At 46.2% G+C, this 25888-nt stretch overlaps 1 protein-coding gene across 2 annotated transcripts in view; it reads right to left on the bottom strand.

The window, feature by feature from the left end:
- NOD2 (nucleotide binding oligomerization domain containing 2) overlaps positions 1-17129 on the bottom strand; it is a 75843-nt gene extending 58714 nt beyond the window's left edge. The window contains exons 1-3 of one of the 2 annotated variants that reach the window (XM_029608524.1): positions 16954-17129; positions 11165-11674; positions 10224-10329 (exon numbers count right to left, since the gene is read on the bottom strand). In XM_029608524.1, coding sequence (XP_029464384.1) covers positions 10224-10329; positions 11165-11623 — 565 coding nt within the window. In that variant the 5' untranslated portion in view covers positions 11624-11674; positions 16954-17129. The remainder of the gene's footprint in view (positions 1-10223; positions 10330-11164; positions 11675-16953) is intronic. The other variant, XM_029608523.1, reaches the window with a different exon arrangement.
- Between the last annotated feature and the right edge of the window lie 8759 nt (positions 17130-25888).

The following is a 25888-nucleotide window of genomic DNA, read 5'->3' as shown; positions in this document are numbered from 1 at the left end:
GAATGTAAGAACGCACCTAGAGCCGCCACCTGAACTCGAACAGAGTTATACGCGAGGCCCAAGTTCAGCCCCTCGTGTAGGAACGAAAGAATCTGAGGGACCGACGCGTTAGAGGGCTGAATATCATGCGACCCGCACCAAGTCTCGAATACCTTCCAGACCCGGATATAAGTTACCGAAGTAGACTGTTTGCGCGCCCGCAGTAGAGTCGAAATGACTTCTTCTTGGTAACCTTGTCGTCTCAGTTTGCGTAGCTAAGAGAAGAAGGTCCGCAAACCAGGGACGACGGGGCCATTCTGGGGCTACCAGAATCACCGGACCTTGATGGATCTCTATCCTCCGTATTACCTTTCCCACCAGAGGCCATGGAGGAAAAACGTATAGGAGAACGTGCCTTGGCCATGGAAGAACTAGAGCGTCGACCCCTTCCGCTCCATGCTCCCTTCTGCGGCTGAAGAAGCGTGGGGCCTTTGCATTGCTTGCGGTGGCCATGAGGTCTAGGTGAGGGCGCCCCCAGCGAGAGATTATCAGATTCATCGCTTCGTCCCATAATTCCCACTCCCCTGGATCCAAGCGCTGTCGACTGAGAAAGTCTGCCTGCACGTTTTCCACGCCTGCGATGTGGGAGGCTGCGAGACGCAAGAGATGTCGTTCCGCCCAATGCATCAACTTGTCCGCTTCCAAGGAGACTTGGAGACTTCGCGTGCCTCCCTGACGATTGATGTAGGACACCTTGGTCGCATTGTCCGATAAAATCCGAACCGCCCTGTGATGCACTCGAGGGAGAAACCCTTTGAGAGCTAGACGAACCGCTCTGGTCTCCAACTGATTGATGGGCCATCGTGACTGTACCATTGTCCACCGGCCTTGAAGTGAACTCTCTTGACAGACAGCCCCCCAGCCGACAAGGCTGGCATCTGTGGTGACAACAATCCAATCCGGGACCTCCAAGGAGAATCCCCGGGCTAGGTTTTGAGGGTCCAGCCACCACTGAAGACTGTCTAGGGTTTCCCTCGGAATTGGAAGGAGCACCCGATAGTCCCGCGACGCTGGTTTCCATCGGGATAGTAGGGCTTTTTGCAGAGGACGCAGATGAGCGAAAGCCCACGGTACAGGATCAATAGTGGAGGCCATGGTTCCTAGTAGCTGCAGATAATCCCACACCATGGGTTCCAGTAGAGACGAGAAAAAAACAACTAAAAACTTGGCTCTTTAGACTTGCGTTCCCAGACCTATAATGTAACCAGGATCGGAGCTACTTACTCTGAGCTGTTTATTCAACAGTAATTCTATGTTTATCTGTTAATGTAAATAAGCCATGTTTAACGTCTTCAATGTAAAAAGTTTCAAAGTTTCAATGCAATGTTATGTAAGTTTAATGTTTTAAATGTAAACTTAATGTTTTAATGTAAAAAGCCCTGGCCAGACAAGCCCCGGGCGAGTTCCCGTTCTCTGTAAACCGGATTGATTTGTATCTCATACAGGAATTTCGGTATAAAAAAATTAAAAATAAATAAATAAATAAATAAATAAAATCAGAACTTGATCCCGGAGAGCCTGTGCTCTTTCCTGCTTGAGGAACACCATGCCCTCCCTTGTGTCGAAACGTGCCCCCAAAAACACCAAGGACTGAGAGGGAACTAGATGGCTTTTGGCATAGTTGACAATCCAACCGAGAGACTGGAGTAGTCGAAGTACTCTGCTGACTGCTTGACAGCCTTGTTTCAAGGACTTTGCTCGAATCAGCCAATCGTCCAAGTAAGGATGGACTAGAATGCATTCTCGGCGCAAAGCCGCCGCCACCACCACCATGATTTTTGTAAATACCCGGGGCGCCGTGGCCAGGCCGAACGGCAAGGCGCGGAACTGGAAATGACGACCCAGAATCTTGAACCTGAGGTAGCGCTGATGCTCCCTGCAGATAGGAATATGAAGGTAGGCTTCTGTGAGATCCAACGACGCCAAAAATTCGCCCTGATGTACCGCTGCCAAAACCGAACGAAGGGTTTCCATACGAAAACGAGGAACCTGTAGAAACTTGTTCACCGTCTTGAGGTCCAGAATAGGACGGAAAGAACCCTCCTTCTTCGGTACCACGAAGTAGATGGAGTAATGACCGCGACCCAACTCTGAGGCGGGAACCGGCACTATTGCTCCGAGGGCGCAGAGCCGGTTGAGAGTGTGACGAACTGCCAGTTGTTTGGAACGGGAACCGCATGGAGAGAAGAGAAACCTGTCTCTGGGCAGATGGACAAATTCCAACGCGTAGCCGTGCTTTAGAATGTCTAAGACCCACTGGTCCGATGTCAGCTGGACCCACTCCTCGTAAAAAAGGGCAATCCGGCCCCCCACTTTGGGGATCGGATCGTGGCTCCGCCTGGCATCATTGGGTAGTCTTGAGGGAGGTGGAATTAGCTGAGCTCCGTCCCTATCCCCCCCTACCGGAACGGCGCCCACGAAAGGGCCGGTTCCAAGAACCTGAACGATATGACGGATTACGAGGAGTTTGACGACACGTGGCCCGGGTCTTCCGCTGAATTCTGGCAGTATACCTAGCTGAGGAATAGAAGGACCTCAAAGTCCTCGGACGGTCTTCAGGGAGTTTGTGAACAGCGTTCTCGTTGAGGGACTTGATAATTTGGTCCAGATCCTCACCGAAAAGGAACCTTCCCTTGAAGGGAAGAGACCCTAGGCGTGTCTTAGAAGAGGCATCTGCCGACCAGTTCCTAAGCCACAGGAGACGCCGAGCCGAGACCGCCGCCACCATGGAGCGCGCAAGGACCCTGAGGAGGTCATAAAAGGCATCTGCCCCATAAGCTAGGACGGCCTCCAGTCGGTCCGCCTGTTGGCCTTCCGCTTCTGGCAATTCCTGCGAAGTGAGAAGTTGTTGTACCCATCTTAGACCCGCTCTCTGTGCCAAGGCGCTACAAATAGCTGCCCGCATCCCCAATGCCGAATCCTCAAAAACTCTCTTGAGGTACACTTCTAGTTTTCTATCCTGGGTGTCTTTCAAGGCGGTCCCACCCGTGACAGGGATGGTAGTATGTTTTGTAACCGCCGAAACCGCCGAATCCACTGCAGGAACTTTTAGGATATCCAGAAAATCTTGTGGTAGGGGATAGAGCTTCTCCATAGCCCTGCTGACCCTGAGGGTCACCTCAGGGGTATCCCACTCCCGGGAAATGAGCTGGAGAAAAGAAGGATGAGTACGAAAAGCTTTAGCCAGGGGCCGAAGCCCCGCTAATAGAGGGTCTCCCTTTTTGACATTAGGATCCGGACCGACCGGTTCCGGAGGAGGGTCGATGTCCATTTCTCTCAAAATGTGAGGAATAAGATCCTCTAATTCTTCAGGTTGAAAAATGCGGAGAACCCTCGGGTCATCTCCTTCCATTGGAGCTGCTAAGGTGGGATCATCCCCTGAAGTATCCCCCGAAGGGATCCCCCCCTGACCGTCAACGAGGGGTCTAGGGGGCAGAAAATTGCTCTTGGAGGGTTCAGGATTGCCTCCCGAAGGTTGAGCTGTAGTTTGAGAGGAAGGTCCCCCCAGAGGGGCTGACAAACGTACCATCTTGGGGGGCGTGGGTCCCGGGAGATCCAGCGGTGCATCCTGGTATTGCAGAAAGGCTTTGTGCATTAAAACAATAAATTCGGGGGAAAAAGAAGGTACTCCGCCGGTAGAGACCCCCGGGGGTTCCCCCTCCCGGTGTCCAGTCTCTAATTTGTTCGAAGATGTTCTTGGAAGCGGCGCTGAGGTAAACAGGGAATCCTCCTCAGACATTTCCCCCTCAGAGTTGAATTCCAAAATGGCCGCCGTTCCCGCGCTCAGTGGGAATGGGGCCTGCCGCTTCCTTGCTGCGCGGTCTGAACCGCCGCTAACGTCCCCCGCTGGAGGGCTGGCTTCCCTTTCGGGAAGGCAGCCTGAGCACTTCCCCTCAGAAGATAGGTTTTCTCCCTGCCGGCCGCAGGAAACGCAAGCCGCGGAACGCGGCATCTGACCCGGTGAGGGGAAGAAGAAAATGACTGCAAGCGCGGCAAACTCCCTCGCGCAAAAGCCTGTGCTCAAAAGAACCAGCTGCCCCCGCTAACCCGAAGAACCACCGAGGAATAGTCCCTCTCGGTAGCTGGCGGTCCCGGGGAATTGAAACGTCGCGGGGCCGCAGGTAAGCAATAATGTCCGTTGAGGGGGGGGGGGGAGGAGCTGGCACCACCAGCGTACACCCCAATGAAAGCTTCGAAGTAAAAAATAAGAAAAATGTCTACCTGAGGAAAAAAATAAAACACACTTACCCCAGTACTAATACCCCCGAGAGGGAAAGAGAATGCAAAGAAGAAGAGAAGGCAGGCCTGTCAGCAAGCTCCAGTGAAGGAATTTTTTTTTTTCCAGAGTACTAACAGTGCTAATAAAGCTTCTCTAAATTTAATAATAATAAAACACTCCCTTACTTGATCCCTTAATACTTTAAAAAGAAAAGAGCCTAGAGAAAAAACTAAGCTACCAAAGTGGGGAACTCTGGGTTCCCTGCTCTCATCTGCTGGAGTCAGAACAATACTGAAGTTAGAGACCAGGGTGATGAGGTCATATAGAACCTCTCCCAAAATTCTGTTCTGACTCCATCTGCTGGACAGGGGACTGATCCTGGTACGTACAGGGAACCTAGGGATTATTAGGAAAGGAATGGAGAATAAAACAGAGAATATCATAATGCCTTGTATTGCTCCATGGTGCGACCTCATCTTGAGCATTGTATGCAGCTCTGGTCACCACATCTCAAGAAAGATATAGCAGAATTAGAAAAGGTACAGAGAAGGGTGACAAATGATAAAGAGGATGGAACAGATCCCCTGTGAGGAAGGACTAAAGAGGTTAGGTTTCTCCAGCTTGAAAAAAAGATGGCTGAGGGGAGATACAATAAGAGGTCTGTAAAATAAGGCGTGGAGTGGGAATGTGAAATCGGTTGTTTACACTTTCAAAGAGTACAAAGACCAGGGGACACACAATGAAGTTCCTAGGTGATACATTTAAAATTAAGAGAAAATATTTCTTTACTCAATATATAATTAAGCTCTGGAATTCTTTGCCAGAGGATGTGGTGAAAGCTATTACTGCAGCTGCATTTAAAAAAGGTTTAAGATGAGTTCCTGGAGGAAAAGTCCATAAACCATTATTAAGGTAGAGTTGCAGAAATCCATTGCTTATCCTTGGGATAAGCAGCTTGGAATCTCTCTACCCCTTGGGATCCTGCCAGGTACTTGTGACCTGGATTGGCCTCTGTTGGAAACAGGATACTGCATTGATGGATCTTTGAGCTGACCCACAATGGCGAGTCTTATGTTCTCATGGTGCCCACAACACCCTCTAGGCTCCAAGGCACAATCAATTACTACTTACCTGGCAATTTCCTTAGGACAGTCAGATGAATCCAGAACAAGTGGCTTATGCACCTCTACCAGCAGATGGAGATGAACAAGCTAACATCACAGTACATATATTCCTGAAGCGACCTCAGCCCACCAGTATTCTCTTCAAAAGCCAACTGTGGACAGACTAGCAAAACACTTGATGAAAAACAGATAACCACTGCAATCCTCAGCCAACAGGCAACATTGAGCTCAGACAAGAATGTAATAACACTAGTCTAGGGACTGGAGTAACACGTAGGCACACAGGAGGATCATTAGGCGATCATATGGCAGCCAAGGGAGGGAAGCTGGATTCATCAGACTGTCCTAAAGAAAAGGAAACCGTCAGGTAAGTAGTAATTTCTCATTTCTTAGCATCCAGTCAAGTAGGATGTACCCAAGCTACTCCCGAATAGGGCGGGAGGCTGCCCGCGGTCCTGTCAAAACCGCACGTGCAAAAGTTGAGTCCTCCCAGGCTTACCCATCCAGACGATGATACCTGGAAAGGTGTGTAAGGAGGACCGTGTCACAGCTCAGGGCACCCACAGGGCAAAGGATGGTCCTGGTCCCCCAACAATTCAGGGGGGGGGGGGGGGATGGTCAGAAACTGCTGCAGAGTCCAAGCAGGAAGAGTTTCCTCCCCGACTTCAGTGGGGTGAATGTACCACCTGATGCCAGTCCTACTCGCAGACCCTCATTACTGGATATCATGTGAGGAGCTGGGTCAGGCACGGCAAATTTCAGGATGAGGCCATCACTTCCCCGGGCTCCGATCCTCTGCCTCTACCCACCTGTGTCTCCTTACAAGACAACAGAGGCACAACTTGTGGTCTGGGGCTTCCCCCCCCCCCCCCCTCTCCTGGAAGTCTCTTCTCGTCTTTCACTTCCTCTTCTGAGGTTCAGGCACTTTCCTGCTTTCAACACTGCCAGCCAGCACCATGTGCCAGGCTTATATAAAAGTAAGTTTGCAGCAAGAATGCTGGGCCATGAGGAAAAAGGTCTGCACTTATTCAGTTTAGGGTATGTACATTTACATCTGGAGCAGGATTCACGTGCTATTTAATCAGCATGCATATTAATATGTACATGCTACGGAGAATTTTTTTTTGTTAAGCATGTGCTGGAAGTTAAATGGCATTTTAAGACATGCATGCTACAACTATTTTAACTTCAGTTTTAGGACACGAGTCCTGGCGCTTTTGATAATCCAGTCCATAACCACAGTCCTTTCTCCACAGTTTGATTTACAGCCGAGGTGCCAACTCACGGTCCTCAAGAGCCACAAACAGGCCTGGCTTTCAGGATATCCACAATGAATATGCATGGACTGTGGATATCCTGAAAGCCAGGCCTGTATATGTGGCTCTTGAGGAACAGAGCTGGCCACCCCTGATGTACAGTGCTAAAAACAGCAACTAAAAAAAAATCTAAGTTAGCAAGGCGTACACGGGCAAGCACTGCATATGGATTTTATTCCCCCTAGTCTTGTACCTATAAAAATAAGAGCTTTTCAACAGCTACCACATCAAAAAAATGTACTCAGCTACAAAAGGGAAAGAATTCAGAATCACTCTGCAAAGACAAATCAGCCATTCAAGATCCTTTCATTTCAAAAAATCAAAATGAAGTGTTTCTGTATTTACAACTGTGATAATGTTACTTCTGCATTACCAAAATAGCTCATGCCATAAAAACGAAAAGGTGAAAACCTGTTATCTCAGGAAAAGAAATTTACAGGCAGATAAAAATGCTGAAGCTCCACTTTAAAAGCCTTCGTAAACTATCAGTATGGAGTACAGTAATGTGTCAATGCAAATAATGAGAGTGGATAAAGCCAGGGGAGTGGACAGGATGCATCCAAGGATATTAAGCGAGGTCACACTATTTATTTATCCGATTTTTATATATCAGGCTTTTCGGCACTTCAGAGCAGATTACATTCAGGTACTGTAGGGATTTCCCTATCCCCAGAGGGCTTACAATCTAACAGGGTCATTTATCAAATCGCGTTAGGGCCCTAACACCCGCGATAAATAACGCACTGAGAGATGCGTTTGCAAATTTTAAAAATGTTTCCCGAATGGGAGGAGTTTGGACAGAGTAAATTAAAATGAGGGGCGCTTAGCGTTGCATGCGACAGCGTAACACGTTATCGTGGGTTTTAGCACCGGATCTACACCACACCTTTTTTTTCCTGGTGTTATGCCCCAAAACGGGATTCATGCTTACAATCGAAAATCCCGGGGGGGGGGGGGGGGGGGAGGAGACAGAGACATGGACTCTCTGGAGAGGCACACATTAGTCCACTGTTTAATACCAGTGCCGGAGCAGCAACTAGTAACTCGGGGTGAGGTTTGGGGGGGCACTTTTACACACACACAGAGAGGTACGAACAGCACAGTGCACATCAGTGAAGATTTGGAGCGAGGAAAGATACACAAAGACAAGAGCTGGACAACATATTCTCAACCTACTTTGATGCACTCTCTACCTAACTACTCTCAAGCTAGAGCGAGAGTACATTGTACAGATCTCGTCTTTGTGGTCCTTTCCTCACTCCAAATAACATCAAATCTTCACCGATGTGCACTGTGCTGTTTGTACCTCTGACTATGCATGTAAAATTGCCCCCCAAAACCTAATCCCGTTACTCGTTTCCCTTCCTACAGTGGAGAGAGAGAGAGAGAGAGAGAGAGAGAGAAACACACTGCAGTATTTCGAAAATTACCCTAACCACATCCCTCCCCCCCCCTTTTGTTTTTTTACATCAGACACTATTCTTGCAAAATGATGAATCTAGGTCTCAGTTTGTATTGGAGGCAATGGAGGTAAAGTAAGCTGCCCAAAGACAAAGCAGTCGTTCTGGCATGTCCAATGAGGGCCCTTTTCAATGAGTCTTTGGGGACAGGAGCAGGGTAGATAAAAAGTGGTAAGAACATAACATAAGAACTTGCCATACTGGGTCAGATCGAGGGTTCACCAAGCCCAGCATCCTGTTTCCAATCCAGGTCACAAATACCTGGGGCAAGGTCCCAAACAGTAAACGTATCTCATGCTACCATCAGGCAGTGATAAGCAGTGGCTATTTCTTAAGTCTACTTAGTTCATAATAGTTTGACTTCTCCTCCTGGAATTTGTCCAAACCTTTTTTAAACCCAGCTACGCTAACTGCCTTAACTACAGCCTCCAGTAATGAATTCCAGAGTTTAATTGTGCACCAAGTGAAAAATAATATTCTCCGATTTGTTTTCAACATTCTTATTAACTTCATGGAATGTCTCCTAATCTTTGTATTTTTTTTTTTTTTTTGAAAGAATAAACAACAGATTTACATTTACCCATTCGAGTCCACTCATGATTTTATGGACCTCTTATATCCCTCCTCAGCCGTCTCTTCCCCAAGCTGAACAGCCCTAACCTCTTCAGCCTTTCCATCTCTCATGGGCCGACACCACTGCTCCCTGTAAGCTGTGCGCACAGACTCAAGTTCACACAGGAAAATGTAGCACACAAGGAAGGGAAAGGGAGGCTGTAAACCGTGATCTGATAAATCCCCACTAAAACTACTACAAAAAAACATTCCTGAACTAAACCATTATCCAGCAGCCTCTCAGAGAGAATTTTTCTCTGGATCTTTTGGTTTTGGGGATTCAATGTTCAGACCCTATCAATTGTGGGCCTCCCTCCTGTGTCTTTTCAAAACAGGGCCCGTGTCGGGGAACCGTGAAGTTTCTGACAAGAATGATTTGGCTTGATGCTGACAATTTGAGCTTTTTGCTTGTCTCAGAATACAATAAAACCTTGAACCTTATGGACATTGTTTTGAACCTTTGATGTACTTCCTCTACCTTAAGATCTGATACAAATAAGTGGATAAAGTTTCGGTAAAAGCCAGAAAGATGCTTGGCTGCATAGGGAGAGGACTGGTCAGCAGAAAAAGGGAGGTGACGTTGCCCTGGTGAGACCTCACTTGGAATACCGTGTACAGTTCTGGAGACCCCACCTTCAATAGGATATAAACAGGATGGAGCGGTTATTAACATGGTCAGTGGTCTTCATTCTAAAATCATATGGGGATAGACTTAAAGATCTAAACAAGTATACCCTAGAGGAAAGGTGAGAAGAGGAGATAGGATACATTCAAATATCTCAAAGGTTTCCATGCACAGGAGGGATCATGGGATGAGGGCGACAGGGGGTAGACTCAAGAGTAATCCTAGGAAATATTTCTCTACAGAGAGGGTGGTGGAGACTTGGAACAGCCTCCCAGTGAACATGGTGGAGCAAAAACCGTATCTATCCAATGCTTTATTGAATTCAATACAGAGGATCTTTAAAGGAAGTGATGAGAATCATAATGCTATATAAATTGAACGGATGGGCCTACTGGATGGGCCATAAAGGTATTCTGCCGTCATGTTTCTATCTTTCTTATTCAATATAGATTTTTTCTATAGGTACCACATGGGAAAATGTTTTTTGAACAAGGCCCTATGTTAGCAAAATAGAGATTTTTTTTAAATACTATAGTAGTGCTAAAGCAGATTTCACTTATCACACACATTCTGGTCATAAAACACCTTAAACTGCTATGGAGGCATTGCATTATTCCCAAAATATTCTCTCATTAGCATTCTTACAAGAAATTCGCCCGATTGCTTTTTAAAAGAAACAACTTTTCCTTTTTCAGTAATAACGTAATTTGGGAAAAAAAATATGCAGGCAGCATTGCGCAATCTGAAAGTGAAAATGTCAGTGGAAAAAAAAAATATAAACACAAACCAGGAGTCATGAAAGGGAGGGTAGGTTTGTGTGTGGCTCACCATAACGTAAAGGGGATGATCTGTCTTCCAAACGCTGAATGTGTTGAAAGAGGCACCGAGCCGCTTCATTTCCTTTTGCTTTAACCAGATCGAGGAGCCTTCTCGCCTTTGGAAATATCAAACAAAATTATTGTCCACAGAAGAAGGTACAGTCAATGCTTGCAGCTTCTAACAGTCTGCACCCCGCTTACTAAGGAACCTGCAAGCACAGAGTCACCGACAGATACTGAACGATGGGACCACAGGGCTCTTTAATCACTTGGGGGTTTACAGCTCGAATGGCTCATGAAAAGCAAGACAAACGTCTGAGAATGCTTTGGAACGAGCGTAAATAAAACAGGACTGGGCTGAAACGTTCACGCAGTCATCTAGGAACTGTATATTAGATAGATAATTATATTAGCATTGCTGCGATAGCTTACATAGGACAGACATGTCCCACTAATGGAGTCTACCGGTTCATACTAATACCAATTCTAACTTTTCTCAACACATACATTGGATGGGTGAACTAAGATTCAGTTTCCCAAAGACTAGAGCCAGGTGTGTCCAAGGACATTTAACATTGACTTTTCACATCTAACATTTCATGTCTGGCAGCAGATGTTTTTACAGACAGTAATGGAAAGCACCTTAAATTACTAGAATCAAGGCTTTAAAACAAAATTGGTTTAAAAAAATTTAAAAAAAAAAACCCCACTTTTAATAGCTTCTCACTTCAACTAAACATACTCTCTTACCATAATCTTTGCATTTTAGAAGGATATTTGTGTTCCATTTTAAACTCCTAAAAAAAAAAACAAAAAAAAAAACTTCTTGGGCAATTATGACCCCCAAAACGAGTTTCATTTTAAGGAGGCCAAATACATCCCTCAGCATCATAGAAAATGGTATTGTAATTTTATTTTTTTTAATATACAACAATGGACGTCTGATCTCACCTGCTGTGACGGCGTGTATATCGGCAGCTGAATTTCATCACACTCGTACCTCGTAATAAAGCCTCGGTCCAGTAAAAATATCAGCACATTCTGGACATGCCCATGTATCTTTCTGACAATAAGGGGTCTGTGTTTCTGCAAATTCTTCGAGGCGGGAGAAAAATCTTCAAAGCCTTGCAAGGCTAAGTCAAGCCCTGCAGACCCCCTCTCGGCCGCCTGGAGGGCAGCTCCCAAGAGCTCACCGCTTCTCTCGCCCTTACTCCAGATAATGTCCAAAAGGTTTCGCGCCCACCTGCACAGGGTTTGCCCCTGAATGCTCACGTTTTCATAGTCTTCCCACGTTAGCACGTCCCAGGCTATCAGATAATCGAGCACATTTTCAAAGTTCTCCACCGAGCCACCGCCTAGGGTGGAAACCAGATGACTTCTCTGTCTCTTGAGAAACTCCTGTGCACACATTACACATCCTAATGATCCTTTAGAGCTTCAGAGGGAGGGAGACTCGGGTAACTGAAAGAGAGAGAGACAGATAAAGGTTCTTTCACATGGTTTCCCGGATTCACAATGAGGCACGTGCTCCTTTCTGCTTTAAAATCAGTCAGTAATGTTGTGTCACCCTTCAATAAAACCATACAGAAATCAGATGCTATGAAAAAAGGTATAGGGGGTTGGTTATCAAGTTCAGTTAATAGAATAATGATTAAAGCTATTTCATGGCTATCAAACTGAAAGGCACACATCTGCTTTTAGCTCTCCAGCTAATGCTGTTTAAATGATCTTCATTTCCTGAAATAGTTTCTGGTGCACATACCGGACGTGCACAGAGTCGTGGCCAGCGTCTACTCCTGTGAACTCACAGTTTCAGTCAATACCAGCAGACAAGACATACAACAAAGAACAAATCAGAGGTTTTGTTCTAGAGCAGCAAAGGCTGTGGTTATAGGTGGGGATTAAACTGTGCATCAAATATGGTGGTGGAACTGAAAGCGTGTTAAAAAAAAAAAAAAAGAAGAGAATTTCAACCCCAGTACTGACTTAAGTTGAGACAGCTCATATGTTGTGACGCAAGGAACCAAAATAACCTGTTTTAGTGAAATAACGATGCAACTTAATATTGTGCAAAAATAAAAATGTATTAGCTAAAAGACTCTGTCAAGTCACGAGGGACCAGATGTACAAGACAGGATTTATCTCCTTAAATGTCCATAGGCCAGATTCACTAAACATTTTCCTCACAGGCATAGAATGGGGAAAAAACCCTTAGCTTTAAGGGGGGGTCATGTCAGCGAACAGAAAGCCTGTGGGTAGGTTTGACCCGCTGATTCTAAACTAATTTAGAAAGTGCAAGTATGCAGGAACTTTCACTTTGTGATTCCCAGGAAAATTTTTGTTTTTATTGAGGTAATACTTTGCTAAAGGTTCCTTGGACCTTTAGCAAAGGGAGGGAAAAGAAACAGGATGCTTGACTTAAAGTTGACCACCAGCCGTACTAAAGCCCAGATGCATCCTGGCCTCCCCCAGTTCCCCCAACCTCCCTTCCAAGAAGCCTGGGACTTGTGCGTGTACTGGGCTTTACGCGCATGGCTGGGACCCTTCGAAATTGGCTCGGGAGCACAAGGCCTGGCCACGCGCACTAGTGCCGGGCTTCTTCGAAGGCGAAGGCCAGGATGCATCGCTGCACAGAAATTGCAGAAAGCCCCCCTTTGCGTGCACTGCTTGCACATGGATTATAAGATCCGGAGCGCATGCGTGCACGGCCCACGGATTTTCCACCATGTGCGCGCCGGCACGCACATGGTGGAAAATCCGTGGGCCGTGCACAAATAGAAAATCTATCCCTAAGCGCGTTCAGGATCTGAGCCAACAAACTCAGCAAGACATCTCTGGGAAAAAATGAGGAGAGATCAAAGTGGCTCTCGATCACATGCAATTTCTCTCTCTTCTAGAAGTGAGAAAGCCAATTCTCCATCAGAATCCTCTGATGTCTCATGATCCACACCCCTTGAACTTTACCAGGGACAGCCTTCCTGCAGCATTTGCCTAGCGTAACTGACAAATGGGAGGCCAAAGCATGTGATCTCTACATAGTAGGTTGCTTTGCTTTCACTGGGCACCCCTGTAGAAAGGTCTGCAGGCCCTGGAAACATTTCACCCAGGAGGAGAAGGATCTATACCAGAGTCCATAGGCCCAACCTTGCCCTCTCTAACCTCTCTCGGGGAAGCCAAGGGGATGACCCAACTTGAGCAAAAGCTGTAGTAGTCAAATTGCTTTGAACATCTAAACAGCACTGACACAAATAGAGACAGAGTGAGGACTGAATTGCTATTAGACGGCAATCCTCACAGATAGCAAGGCACTTGAACCTGTTCAACCCTGGAGCCTAGCTCTCCAGAACTTTGGCTCTAGGCAGCCTCCTGTGCACACATCAATGCCACCTAGGCGTACACGTACACCCTCCAGGATGCATGCAAATACGCGTTCAACACTAGGTCGCAGTCATACGCACACAAGTACGTGTGCAAATACGTGCTCGTGTAAGCCATGGTCGTAGCCACACAAGTAGCTGTGCAAATACGCACTCAAATCTATGTCGCAGGCATACACGCTCAAATCTAGGCTGTGGCCTTATGCGCACAGGTCCCAGCGCATGCAACCGCCATGCAGTGAGAATGCACGCACACGCCTGTGCATGTGAGAAAAGAACCGCCGCAGTGGCCTACCACACAGCTAAGAAATGCCTGCACCTTCATTGCGTTTAGGCCTGGATCCGTTTAAACATCTGGCACTGAAATCATCGTCCTGAAGAGCTTCTCAACAGCTCAGGCCTCTTGACTGGCTGAGAATCCATGGAGACTGGGGCCAAGAGCCAGCATCTCGATAAACACGCTCTGCGCATAAGTAAATTGAAACCGGAAGAAGACCTCTACGCCTCCTCAGTACAAGTGCCTCTCTGCACCTCTGCGGAACAGGGAACTGCCAGCAGTAGTTGAGGAGGGGATTCCCCCGTCTCTCCCACCAAGGCTGCTAGGGAATCGAAAATGGCAGCCGTTTCCATGCTAACGGAGAAAGCCTCCAACCTAGAACGCGTCACCCTGGAGGCTTGCTCTACCAGTGCAGCCATGCTTGATGCAGACCCCTGAGTGCTTTTGCTGCATGCACGCGCTGTTCCTCCCCCACACCCACAGCACCTCAACGGCAAGCAGGGGGAACAGTCTCTCAGTGCCATGAAGCCAACACCTGGTCTCCTCCGCAGGCAGAGAAGCTGCTGAAAAACCCCCCATCGCCGAGCTCCCCTGGAACCTCGCTGCTGCACAGATTCCTCTAAGTAGCTCCTTGTTTGTTTGTTTTTAACTCTCTGAGAACAAATAAAGATAATAGAAACCAATACTTTCCAATGGTGTAGAGGTTCAGGTTCCAGGTGTGCAGGCTGCGTGGCAGATCAGAAAAAAGCCAGACTTTTTCTTCTTCAAAACTTTATCAAACTTACAATACCTACTCCCTAGAATGCTAGCAGAAAAAAAGAAAAATCAACCAAATATAAAAAGGGACAGTCTAAAAGAAAACAGCCACACTGAGCCTGTAGCTGCCTCAACAGCCTGACTGCAGAACTGCAGGTTTTGCACCATCTACCATCTGTTGGAGACAGAAAAATACTGAGGGACTGCAGGTGGCACACTGGGTTATGTAAAGTGTCGGTAAAACTTTCTCTATTTCTATCTGCTGGCACGGAGGCAAAACCCAGGAGTCTGGACTGATCTGGGTATGTACAGGGAACTCTGTTTATCCATTTGATTTACTTCTAATCTTATCTTCTATACTGGTTAAAAAAAAAAATGGCATCACAACCTCAGCACTGGTCTGCCATCATAAACAGTTATTTAAAAAATATATTTCTATACTGCTACTCAAGCCATCATAGCAGTTTACAAGAATACCATACAGATTAAAAATTGTGTAACAAGTAAAACAAAATTACTAAAACATATCTAAAATGGTGCAGAAAAAAAGGTTTCTGCTACAGAATAATTCAACACAGTAAATTTCAAGTCTGCTTTGACACACATAAAAACCACCAAGAACTTTTAATCTCCACAACTGATGTCAAAAGACCAGTGAAAATTAAGCACCACCTTTGCTATTTTGGTGTTTGTTCACTTTCCATCTGCATTTAACTATAGTTTGACTCTGTTACACAGGTTGTCACAGGAGGCATTCAAATATATATCTTGAAAATTAAAAAAAAAATGAAACAAACAGTAATATTAATGATAATATTAAAATCATCACCCCCTTTTATTGACAAACCTAAGCGCTATATAGATTAGTAATACCTGGATAGATGGTCTGGCTGCACATATTTCAGGCACTAGGACTACATAAACATTTTTAAAAGGGAGATAGGAGCTGGAGCTGTTTTCTTTATTATGATGATTAATAATAATAAAAAAAATAAACAAACTGAAGGGCAGGGAAATGAAGTAGGGTTTGTACAAGATCAGTGGTTGAAGGGTTTCTCAAATGCAATCGATATTTACGCTTACTCTGATTGCCAGCCCCTCTCCTTACTATCAAGAACAGTTGTGCATCTATATCTGAAGTTATGCATCTAAATCTTACACATGTGGATTGGAATTTCAAGACTGCTACACATTCAGTCCTGATGCTGAAAATACCCCCAGTTAGATTCAGATGATTTTGAACATTTAAAACAGAAAGGCACTTCCTTTCTGCCACTTGTGTACTATTTCTTTTACTTATTATCTATTTATATGAAAAAAAAATATATGTTTGTAAGTTTTTTGTTATACACCCTGAACTTTGGAGGAGCAGAATACAAATAATTTTAAATAAATAAAAATAAATAAGTCAAACCTCAAAATGTTAGTCACTTATGTGATAATATCCACTTGAATGAACTTGGGTGTCCAAGTTCTTAGCATATTTTATTCATAGAAACATAGAAATGAATGCAGAAAAGGACCAAACGGTCCATCCAATCTGCCTAGCAAACTTATGGTAGCTTCAAAAGTATCAGGCTTATTGGTTATGAGCAGCAACAGCAAGTTATCCCAGACCTTAAAATTTAGTGTCCTTATTGGTTGCTGTTTAAATGAGATTCCCCCTTTTTTTTCCTTTTCCCTCTATTATTAAAGCAGAGAACAATGCATTTCCAAGGACAGTTATTCTTTTTCTTAAGACAACTATCAAGGAAACTTATTAGGCAAGTACAACAGAAAGAATTATTCAGATTTGAAGTTTAAATCTGAAAATATATTTCAAATATTCAGTCATCACCAATCCATATTAGCTATAAAATGACAGACCACAATTATCAAAATAAGACTATTTTATAGTAATTCTAACAAGGTCAAAATTTAAAATTAAGTGAGAATTAAGCAAAAACAAAAACAACCCCTAAAACTAATACATCTGTGTACACCTGGGAGTCACAGAAACTTGTACTATGAAGTTAAGGGGAAAACCTACATAGTCACAAGCAGCAGCACCTAAATTAACCTTGATATTGTCAACTATCCTCAGAGGAAGGAAACGACCTACAAGTTTAAACAGTCACATCTTTGACATCCCCTGAGGCAGGAGTAACAAAGACAGAACCAAATCAAAAGGCAAGCAGACCGCTGACGCCTGGACTTGGCCAGCAAAGGAGAACGCAGATTTAATAATACACAGGCATGCAGGCACATACTTCTCATGCACAAAGGCACCTGCCAGCTGATGGCAGCAAAAAGAAAGCTCATTAATCTAAAGACACTAAATCAATGCTTACCAAATCTGCAATACCCCTGCCAGCACTTCCCGCGTTCCAGGAACAGTAACAGCGCGAGCCAAATCACAGGGCGCCGCCTCCCTCGTCCCTCCGTCCGGACCATCAACCTTGCGTGGGATGTAAACAACTTCCTGATTGGCTGATTAGACATCCGCTCCTGATTGGTGCTTTCGGATTCTTGCCCGATTGGTGGAGAAGACCCCCCCCCCCCAAAAAAAAGTCATCCGGGAAGGGCGGGGCAGGTCTGTTCGGGCGGACTGACGCGAGTGGGCGGCGGCTGCTGCTGGGTTTCGGATGCAATAGCAGGGGCACCGGTTCTGATGCCGCACCAAACTGCAACCCCAGCGGCTGTAGCTGTTAAGTGTGCGAGAAGGCTCACGCAGAATCTTGCTAGGACTCTCTAAATCAGTGGTTCTCGACCATTTTCCTGTCAGGACACACCTGAGAAGTGACGCTCACAAGCCTGACACACTGAACACATGACGATCATGGGACTAAATATAAGCACATGCTCTGCAGCCACAGGAATCTCTGCTTTCTAACAGAGCAGAACTAAGACATTGCCCTGTACACCTCACCATACAAAAAAAAAAAAATTCTGATTCTGGTGTCATCTTAATAACAGCATCACAAATTTCCTCTGTTACCAAGTGCATTGTAAAATAATACAAACAAACCCCACTCTGCACACGTCTATCAAATCTGCCATACCTCAGCAGCACTAACTCCAAGAAATTAAACAGCAATAGCCCTACCCATGAAAAGACAGAAGTTCACCGCCAGTGCAATATAATATTGAGAAAATACAACAAATACAAAAAAATACTAACTACTACTAAACTACCTCATCTCAGTCACATACACACAGAACACAGAACATCAAATATTGAATAAAAGACCACAAATTACAAATGTGGAAACAAACCTGGAATAGAAACCCCAATACCTCCTGCATGCAGGGCAAAAATGGAGACTAGAAACAAAAATATGTTTCCTCCTATACTAAGCAAAGCTCAAAGAGAGAAAAATTCATATTCTCAAAACTGACATAGGATGGCCCTTGTACCCACTCACTCCCCTTCATGCCCCCATCACCCCTCACTTCTCCCAACTACTCAATCATCCCTTCACATGCTCCTATCCCTGACCAACATTCCCGACACCCCCTGTAACCGTATCCAAAAGTCAGTAAGGAGGCCCAGACAACTGATCCGCAAAGATAGACTTTTATTGCCAGCAAGATGCAGCTAAGACAAGGGCTTAGTACAACTGCATGCCACGCCCCCTTAGGAGCAAACTTTTATACACTTTACAGTTCTTATCTTTCACACATGCGTTCTACTAACTGCTGAACAAACAATTTACAAACTGCTGAACAAGCACTTTCTAGCGTGGTCTTCTAGTAGGTGTAGCTTATGATCAGACTATTGTTTCGTCATTTAATTGACGTGTTAGACATTTTATAGCGGCGATCGTATTAATACAATACAAATTATTATTCCAAAATGGAGTCACGTTCCACTAAATGTCAGTATGTAACAGCGTCACTACGTAATACATGCCGTTTGCGTTTCAAATGTTAATACATTCAAGATGGCTGTGCGTTTCACTGCTGGCATGGTTAGTTGAAAGGTTTTCAGTCGTCTCATTCTTCAGACGTTCACAAAATCGAACTCCTTCACCCCCACCCCACATCCTCTTCCCCGTGCTCCCTCTCTCCCCTGCTCATCGCTCCCAGCTCTTCCCTCTCCCCCTTCCCTACCCAGAATACCTCTGACCACCTCTTTCCTACCCCTTCCTGCTCAGCATCCCCTACTCTCTGCTCCCCTCTGCTCCCCTCTTCTCCATCCCAGCAGTCCCATATCTCCATCTCTCTCTCCAACCCAGCAACCCCCAACCCCTTCCTCCTCCACCTCTCCCTACCCAGCAACCCCAACCTCCTTTCCCTCACCCCTGACTCCCTATCTTGCCATGCCTTCCTGCCGAGTGCATTTCCCCCTCTTCCTGGCTCCCAGCCAGCAGAAAAGACTTCAGTCCAATCCAGAGTATCAGCAGCAGATGAGGGCAAGAAGCATTGAGGAGGGGGAAGATGAGGAGGCAGCAGCAGAGGATCTATAAAGCATGTACCTTTCTCCCTCAGGCTCCTGCTTTCACATCCAGGCCCCATGGGGTGAAGAGAGCAGCAGCAGCCTCACTGCCAGGCCAGGCAGAGGAAGATAAAGTTGCTGTCCTGCCGGGCCCATATGAACAGGAGTTGGTGATATCTCGCTCTGATCTGGGTGAAGGAGGAGGGAACAACCTCCCACTGGCCAGGAAGAGGAGAAGGAAGCAAGAACAGCTTCCTATCCTACCCAATAAAAGAAGTCAGCTAACTCCTGCCCTGGCTGATGAGGAAAGATCAGTCTTCTGCTGGCTCTGCGACACACCTCCCGGGACTTCGTGACACACTAGCGTGTCCTGACACACCTGTCGAGAACTTCTGCCCTAAATGATAGATTTTATGAGAAGCAGGAAGAATTGTGCGCTCAGAGCAAGAAAATGTCGCGAAACCCACCGCTGTTACTTTCCTTATACAATTCTTTCTGGTAGGCGGCCCAAAAGGCACGGTACAAACTTTTCTTAGAAGTCTGTAAGAGATAATGGCATTCAGTGTTCCCTGTAAGCTGTGCATGCGCACACAGGAAAACAATAAGCACAAGACAAGCAAAATCGGTGCGTATACAGTCCACAAAAAAATAAATATTGCTCATGATTCTGTACGTGCACAAACTCTTTGGAGGCTATTTGTCTTGGACACACATTCCCTGTTATGTGTCCCAGCCGCGGTAGGCCCACGCCCGGGCCTTCTCACCCCAGGAATCCAGCTGCCAGCTGTGGTTCACCTTCACTCGTGGCGGTGGACAGCTGCCGCTGTTCCCCGAGCGCCTGCAGCCGCCTCTGTCGCTTCTGACTCCTCCGTGGTTCCTCCCTGCGCCTGGAGGGCCTCCCCGCGAGGGCCGAAGAGTGATGCTGCCGTCCTGCTTCCTCCGGGTCCTGACTTAGGTGTGCACGCGACTCACGCACTCTTAAAGGGGCCGTGGCGGGAAAGTAGCCTGTGGCCCTGGATGATTTGAATGTGATATTTGAATGTGATTTTAACGTACTGTTCCCCAAAATCCTTAGAACGTGATTTATCCCAGTTTTTAGAAATTATTTCATCGGTGATGGTGAATTTAGAGGAAACAATTTTAATAGGCGATTTCAACTTACAAATAAATAACGATCCTCCTTCTAGCCAAGTTTCTTCCTTTTTAAATGCTATGCTTGGCTTAGGCTGGGAACAACTGATCTCAGGTCCCACACATAATAGGGGTAACACCTTGGATTTGGTTTTTCATAATCCTTCATTATATTAATATATTACCATCTAGCTTGAAGTCCGAGGTAGTTTATGGTCAGATCATCATTTGATTTCTTTCTCAGCATTACCAACTAAGAATAAACCTCAAAATCTTTCAGTAAAGCAATTTAAAAAAAGAAAAACTGTATCTCTTGAAATAGTCATAAATGAACTAACCTCCAACTTACCGAATGAATTGGCTGAAAAAACGTAGATAAATCTTTAGAGAACTGGGACTTGGCTATTATAAAGACATTAGATCTGGTCGCCCCTTTCAAATTGATAACTCAAAAGAAAAATCCTAGCAAACCAAACTTCCCATGGTTTAATGATAGGCTTCATCTCTTAAAGACTGATCTTAGGAAAAAGGAACGTATCTGGTTAAAGCAAAAAAACTTAAATACAAAAATGGATTTTTCTGACACTTTAAAGCTATATAGAAAAGAAGTAAATATAGCAAAAAAAACATTATTATGCGGAGAAAATCGCAAAAGCCAATAATGATCCTGCTGTACTATTTAATATAGTTAAAACATTAACGGGCGGATTTTAAATACCCTGCTCGCATAAATCCGACCGGATTTATGCGAGCAGGGCCCTCGCATGCCGGCGCGCAGAGCCCCGGGACGCGCGTAAGTCCCGGGGCTTTTTAAAGGGGGCGTGTCAGGGGCGTCGCCAAATGACGCGGCGTTTCGGGGGCGTGACGCGGCATTTGGGGGCGGGCCCGGGGGCGTGGTTTCGGCCCGGGGGCATTCCAGGGGCGTGGCCGTGCCCTCCGGAACAGCCCCCGGGTCGGGTCTTGGCACACCAGCAGCCCGCTGGCGCATGCGGATTTACGTCTGCCTCCGGCAGGCGTAAATCCATGGATAAAGGTGGGGGGGGGGGGTTAGATAGGGCCGGGGGGGTGGGTTAGGGAGGGGAAGGTGAGGGGAGGGCGAAAGAAAGTTCCCTCCGAGGCCGCTCCGATTTCGGAGCGGCCTCGGAGGGAACGGAGGCAGGCTGCGCGGCTCGGCACACGCAGGCTGCCCAAAATCGGCAGCCTTGCGCGTGCCGATCCCGGATTTTATAAGATACCCACGGCTACGTAGAAATTACAAACGAAACTTGTAACCAAATTGCAAACTTTTTTCAAGGAAAAATTGAAACAATAACCCAAGAATTCAGCAACCTGCCGTATCCCAATTATGAACAGAAAGCCTTTAATGCAGAATGGTCTGAGTTTCAGGCAATTTCTTTGGACATTATACAAAAATTGTAAGCAAACAAAAAGTTTCAAATTCACCTTTTAATTCTTGTCCAGGTTCATTGTTTAGGGGCATCATTGAGAATTATCCTGATTATATATGCCAAACTCTTAACCAGTCATTAGAATTGGGAAAATTCCCAGATGTGCTAAAACAAACCTCAGTATTGCCTATATTGAAGAATAACTCTCACCCATTTTCGGAATTCTCAAATTTGAGACCTATAGCCTCTTTATCATCCTTAGCAAAAACTCTGGAATCCGTTGTTTTATTCCAGCTTAAAGATTACTTGAATGAACACAGTATTTTAAACCCTAATCAACATGGATTTCGTAAGGTCTATTCTACGGAAACTCTTCTCCTTTCATCCTTCAATAAGTTTTTAAGAGGTTTTGACTCCAACACAGACTATTTGGTAATCTTTTTGGATATCTCAGCTGCATTTGACACCTTGGACCATAAAATTTTACTATCCATTTTACATTATATAGGACTTCGTTCCACAGTATTGAATTGGTTTAAAAGTTTTCTTGAACATCGTCATTGTCAAATTAATATAGGTTCTCATTCTTCTTCCATTATTCCCAATCTACAGGTGTACCTCAGGGTTCTTCTTTATCACCAATATTATTCAATATCTACTTGCTTCCCTTGTGTCATATTCTTTCATCACTGAATGTACAGTATAAGATCTACGCTGATGATATTCAACTCTTTGTACCGTATAAATCTTCTTGGGCAGAAACATTGGCTATGGTGCAGTTATATATAAGTACCATCGAAAAATGGATGGCTCATAACCGTTTAAAACTAAACAAAAAGAAAACAGAAATTCTGCTACTGAGCTTTATATCAAATTCTAATAATGCTCCTTCTGCAAATATTAAGCTGGGTAAAGATACCATCCAAATCACCAAAATCACCCGGAACCTGGGAGTCTGGATCGATTCAAATTTATCACTTTCACAACACATTTCTAAGGTTGTGAAAAATTCATTTTTTAAATTACATGTGGTAAAAAGATTAAGACCTTTATTACTTTTTAATGACTTTAGATCAGTCTCGCAAGCTTTAATTCTTTCCGGCATAGACTATTGCAATGGTTTATATTTAGGCTTACCCGAATCCTCCATTAAGCTGGCCAAAAGTCCCTGGGGGTCCAGCGGGGGTCCGGGAGCGATCTCCTGCACTCGGGCCGTATTGCCAATATTCAAAATGGCGCCGGCGCTTACTTTGCCCTGTCACATGGTAAGGGCAAAGGGCCATCGGCGCCATTTTTTTTAGCGCAGCTGATGGCCTGGGAACGGGAGATCGCTGCCCGCGGCCCCCCTGGACCACCAGGTATGTGTAAAAAGTTTTGCGGGGGAGTCGGGAGAGTGGGGGAGGCTAAGGGGGTAATTTTAAAGGGTCGGGTGGGGTTTTTTTTTTTTTATCGGCGCAGGCCTCACTAAAAAAAATTAGTGATGTGAATTGGAATCGGAACCGATCCCAATTCACATCTCTAACGATCAGATTTCCCCCCCCCTCCCAGCCGAACCCGATCGTTAAAACGATCGGGCACACAATTCACATCCCTAATGCTGATTACATAGCCAGTAGTAGATGACAATCTCACATGAAATCTTAAGGAGGCTCAGTAGCTGGAAAGAGTTAGGCCCTCGAGGAGCGAGTACCTGGTCCCAGGGAAAGCTCTGAGAGAGCGGTGGCAACTCACGATTATCTGTATCTGTAATAGCTTCTAGGCAGTAGAGAATCTTCAGAGTCTTCAGGAACATGGGCCCTCGAGGAGCGAGTACCTGTTCCTATCTGCAATCTGAAATAGAGAAAAGAGAGCGAGGCCCCCGAGGAGCGGGAACCCTGGTAAGTCCGAGGAGGTAGAGTAGCTTGGACGAATCCGTATACCTAGACCGAGTTCGATTCATAGTCCGTAGTCCGAAGTCCTTGCTAACTCGAATAGTAAGCACAAGTGAAGACCTTTTGGGGTAGATTTTAAAAGCCCTGCTCGCGTAAATCCGCCTGGATTTACGCGAGCAGGGCCTTGCGCGCCGGTGCGCCTATGTTCCATAGGCCTACCGGCGCGCGCAGAGCCCCGGGACTCGCGTAAGTCCCGGGGTTTTTCGAGGGGGGGCGTGTTGGGGGCGTGTCAGGGGCGGGGCCGATTGGTGCAGCGTTTTGGGGGCGGAACGCGGAGTTTCAGGGGCGGGCCCGGGGGCGTGGTTTCGGCCCGGGGCGGTCCGGGGGCGTGGCCGTGCCCTCCGGAACTGCCCCCAGGTTGCGTCTCGGCGCGCTAGCGGCCCGCTTGCGCGTGGGGATTTTCTTCTCCCTCCGGGAGGCGTAAATCCCCCGACAAAGGTAGGGGGGGGTTTAGATAGGGCCGGGGGGTGGGTTAGATAGAGGAAGGGAGGGGAAGGTGAGGGGAGGGTGAAAGCAAGTTCCCTCCGAGGCCGCTCCGAAATCGGAGCGGCCTCGGAGGGAACGGCGGCAGGCTGTGCGGCTCGGCGCACGCCGGCTACACGAAATCGGCAGCCTTGCGCATGCCGATCCAGGATTTTAGCGGCTACGCGCGTATCTACTAAAATCCAGCGTACTTTTGTTGGCGCCTGATGCGCCAACAAAAGTACGCCAAGGCGCGCTTTTTTAAAATCTACCCCTTTATGTTGGAAGTGGATGATGTCAATACAGGGGGACGCCTCTGAGGTTCGCGCCCTTGCTGGTACATACTTCGGAGCGCGCGCGCGCCCTACGTCATCAGGAACCTCGCGGATCCGCAGCATTGAGCCGGTCCAGGGACGCCGGAAAGAAGCGGCATGGAGATGCCGCGGCAGCAAGCCGTCCATCAGGCCCGGAGGGAGTCGCCCCAGAGGTAGAGAGGGCGGAGCGAGAGTGAAGAGCAGGCCCGAACGCAACACCCCCCCCAAGAAGGCAATGGGGTTCTGTGCTTGCCCATGAGTTTCCCAATGAACTCCTGTGCCCAGTGAAAAGTCGGGGCAGTGGCTACATATGTATATATTTTATCCTCCACAGACTCTTCCATAATTCACATTTATCAGGGTTGGTGTTAGACACACTGAAGTCCAGGGCAAAAACTAAGGAGCGGTCCCAGTCAATGTCAGGTGCCCTGAAGCTCTGCCTCAGTAACATGACTCGGCTATACCATGGATGCTTCTTGAGGTGCTGGGACCCCGGTCAATTGCCCTTCTTGTCCCTCCCCCTCAACTGACCCTGACTTGTGAAGAAAAAAAGAAGATGATAACATAATTGCCATGTAAAGCTCTTTATTGCTAGGATGGCTCCGTGGCTCAGGCCACAGTGTTGTGGCACTAGGGATCCATGTTCGAATCCCCCTTCCACTGTGGCAAGTCAAGCCCAAATGTGCAGTGGAAATGGTGTGCTCAGACCTGAGCAGAGAAAGAAGATGGCGGCTGTTACCATGGCAGCCTCTGCTGGCCATAAGGCAGAACTGGTGGTATACCTCAGAGGAAGCATCCTTCTTGGGTCAACCAGGATCTGCCAGAGCCACAGGGCAGATCAAGAAAGGGGGGGGAAAAAAACAACCTTTCACCATTTCTTTAAAAGAAATGTATTTAGGTCTGTGTGAGAGAAATATAAACAGAATAGATAATGAACAGAGTGGCTGTTTGTACTGTGATTAATACGCCTAGTTGATATGCTTGTAAGAGCATATACAGTGCATCCCTCAATGGTTAGATCAAATTACCCTATTCTTGTTTTTGATTCTTTGACTTTTCGGCTGTTTTGTGACAGGCAGTACTAGCTTTTGAAAATATACAGAAATACCAAAGTTTATATGTGCAGGAATACAGAAGCTCATTTGGTCTCAGTCTGGGCATGTCACTTTTTGGGGAGAACATCTTGCTGAGCTGAAATTAGGCACAAAGAGCAAGGCAGGTTGCACTGCACTATTTTCAAGGGGCCTAGTTATGGTCAAGGCCTTGATGAGAGGCGACGCCAGTGCTCACAAGCTTCAAACTTCTGACAGTTCTATGTACAAAAAGAAGGATTGGCCTATGGCAACACATGACAGGTTGGACTTCATTTTAATTCATAGGCCGAAAACAGGAAATAAATCTGCGTGTGACTTGTAAAATGGTTTTAGCGAAGAACAAGAATAGTACAGGACAGTTTCCTGCCAGGGACTATGTATTTAATCCTCTTCTGAGTAAATCAGATTAGCAAACCCTGCTGGCTGGATTTCACCTATTTGTAATAAATAAAAGCAGAAGTCAGTGCAAGGTACCTTTCTGCTTTCGGTTTGTAGTAGCCACCCACCGCCCTCCGTCAGAATTATTTG

Source organism: Rhinatrema bivittatum, chromosome 7 (genome assembly GCF_901001135.1).
Source record: "Rhinatrema bivittatum chromosome 7, aRhiBiv1.1, whole genome shotgun sequence".
NCBI classification, from domain to species: domain Eukaryota; kingdom Metazoa; phylum Chordata; class Amphibia; order Gymnophiona; family Rhinatrematidae; genus Rhinatrema; species Rhinatrema bivittatum.
The sequence above is the reverse complement of the archived record's forward strand: the minus strand, read 5'-3'. Positions and strand labels throughout refer to the sequence as shown.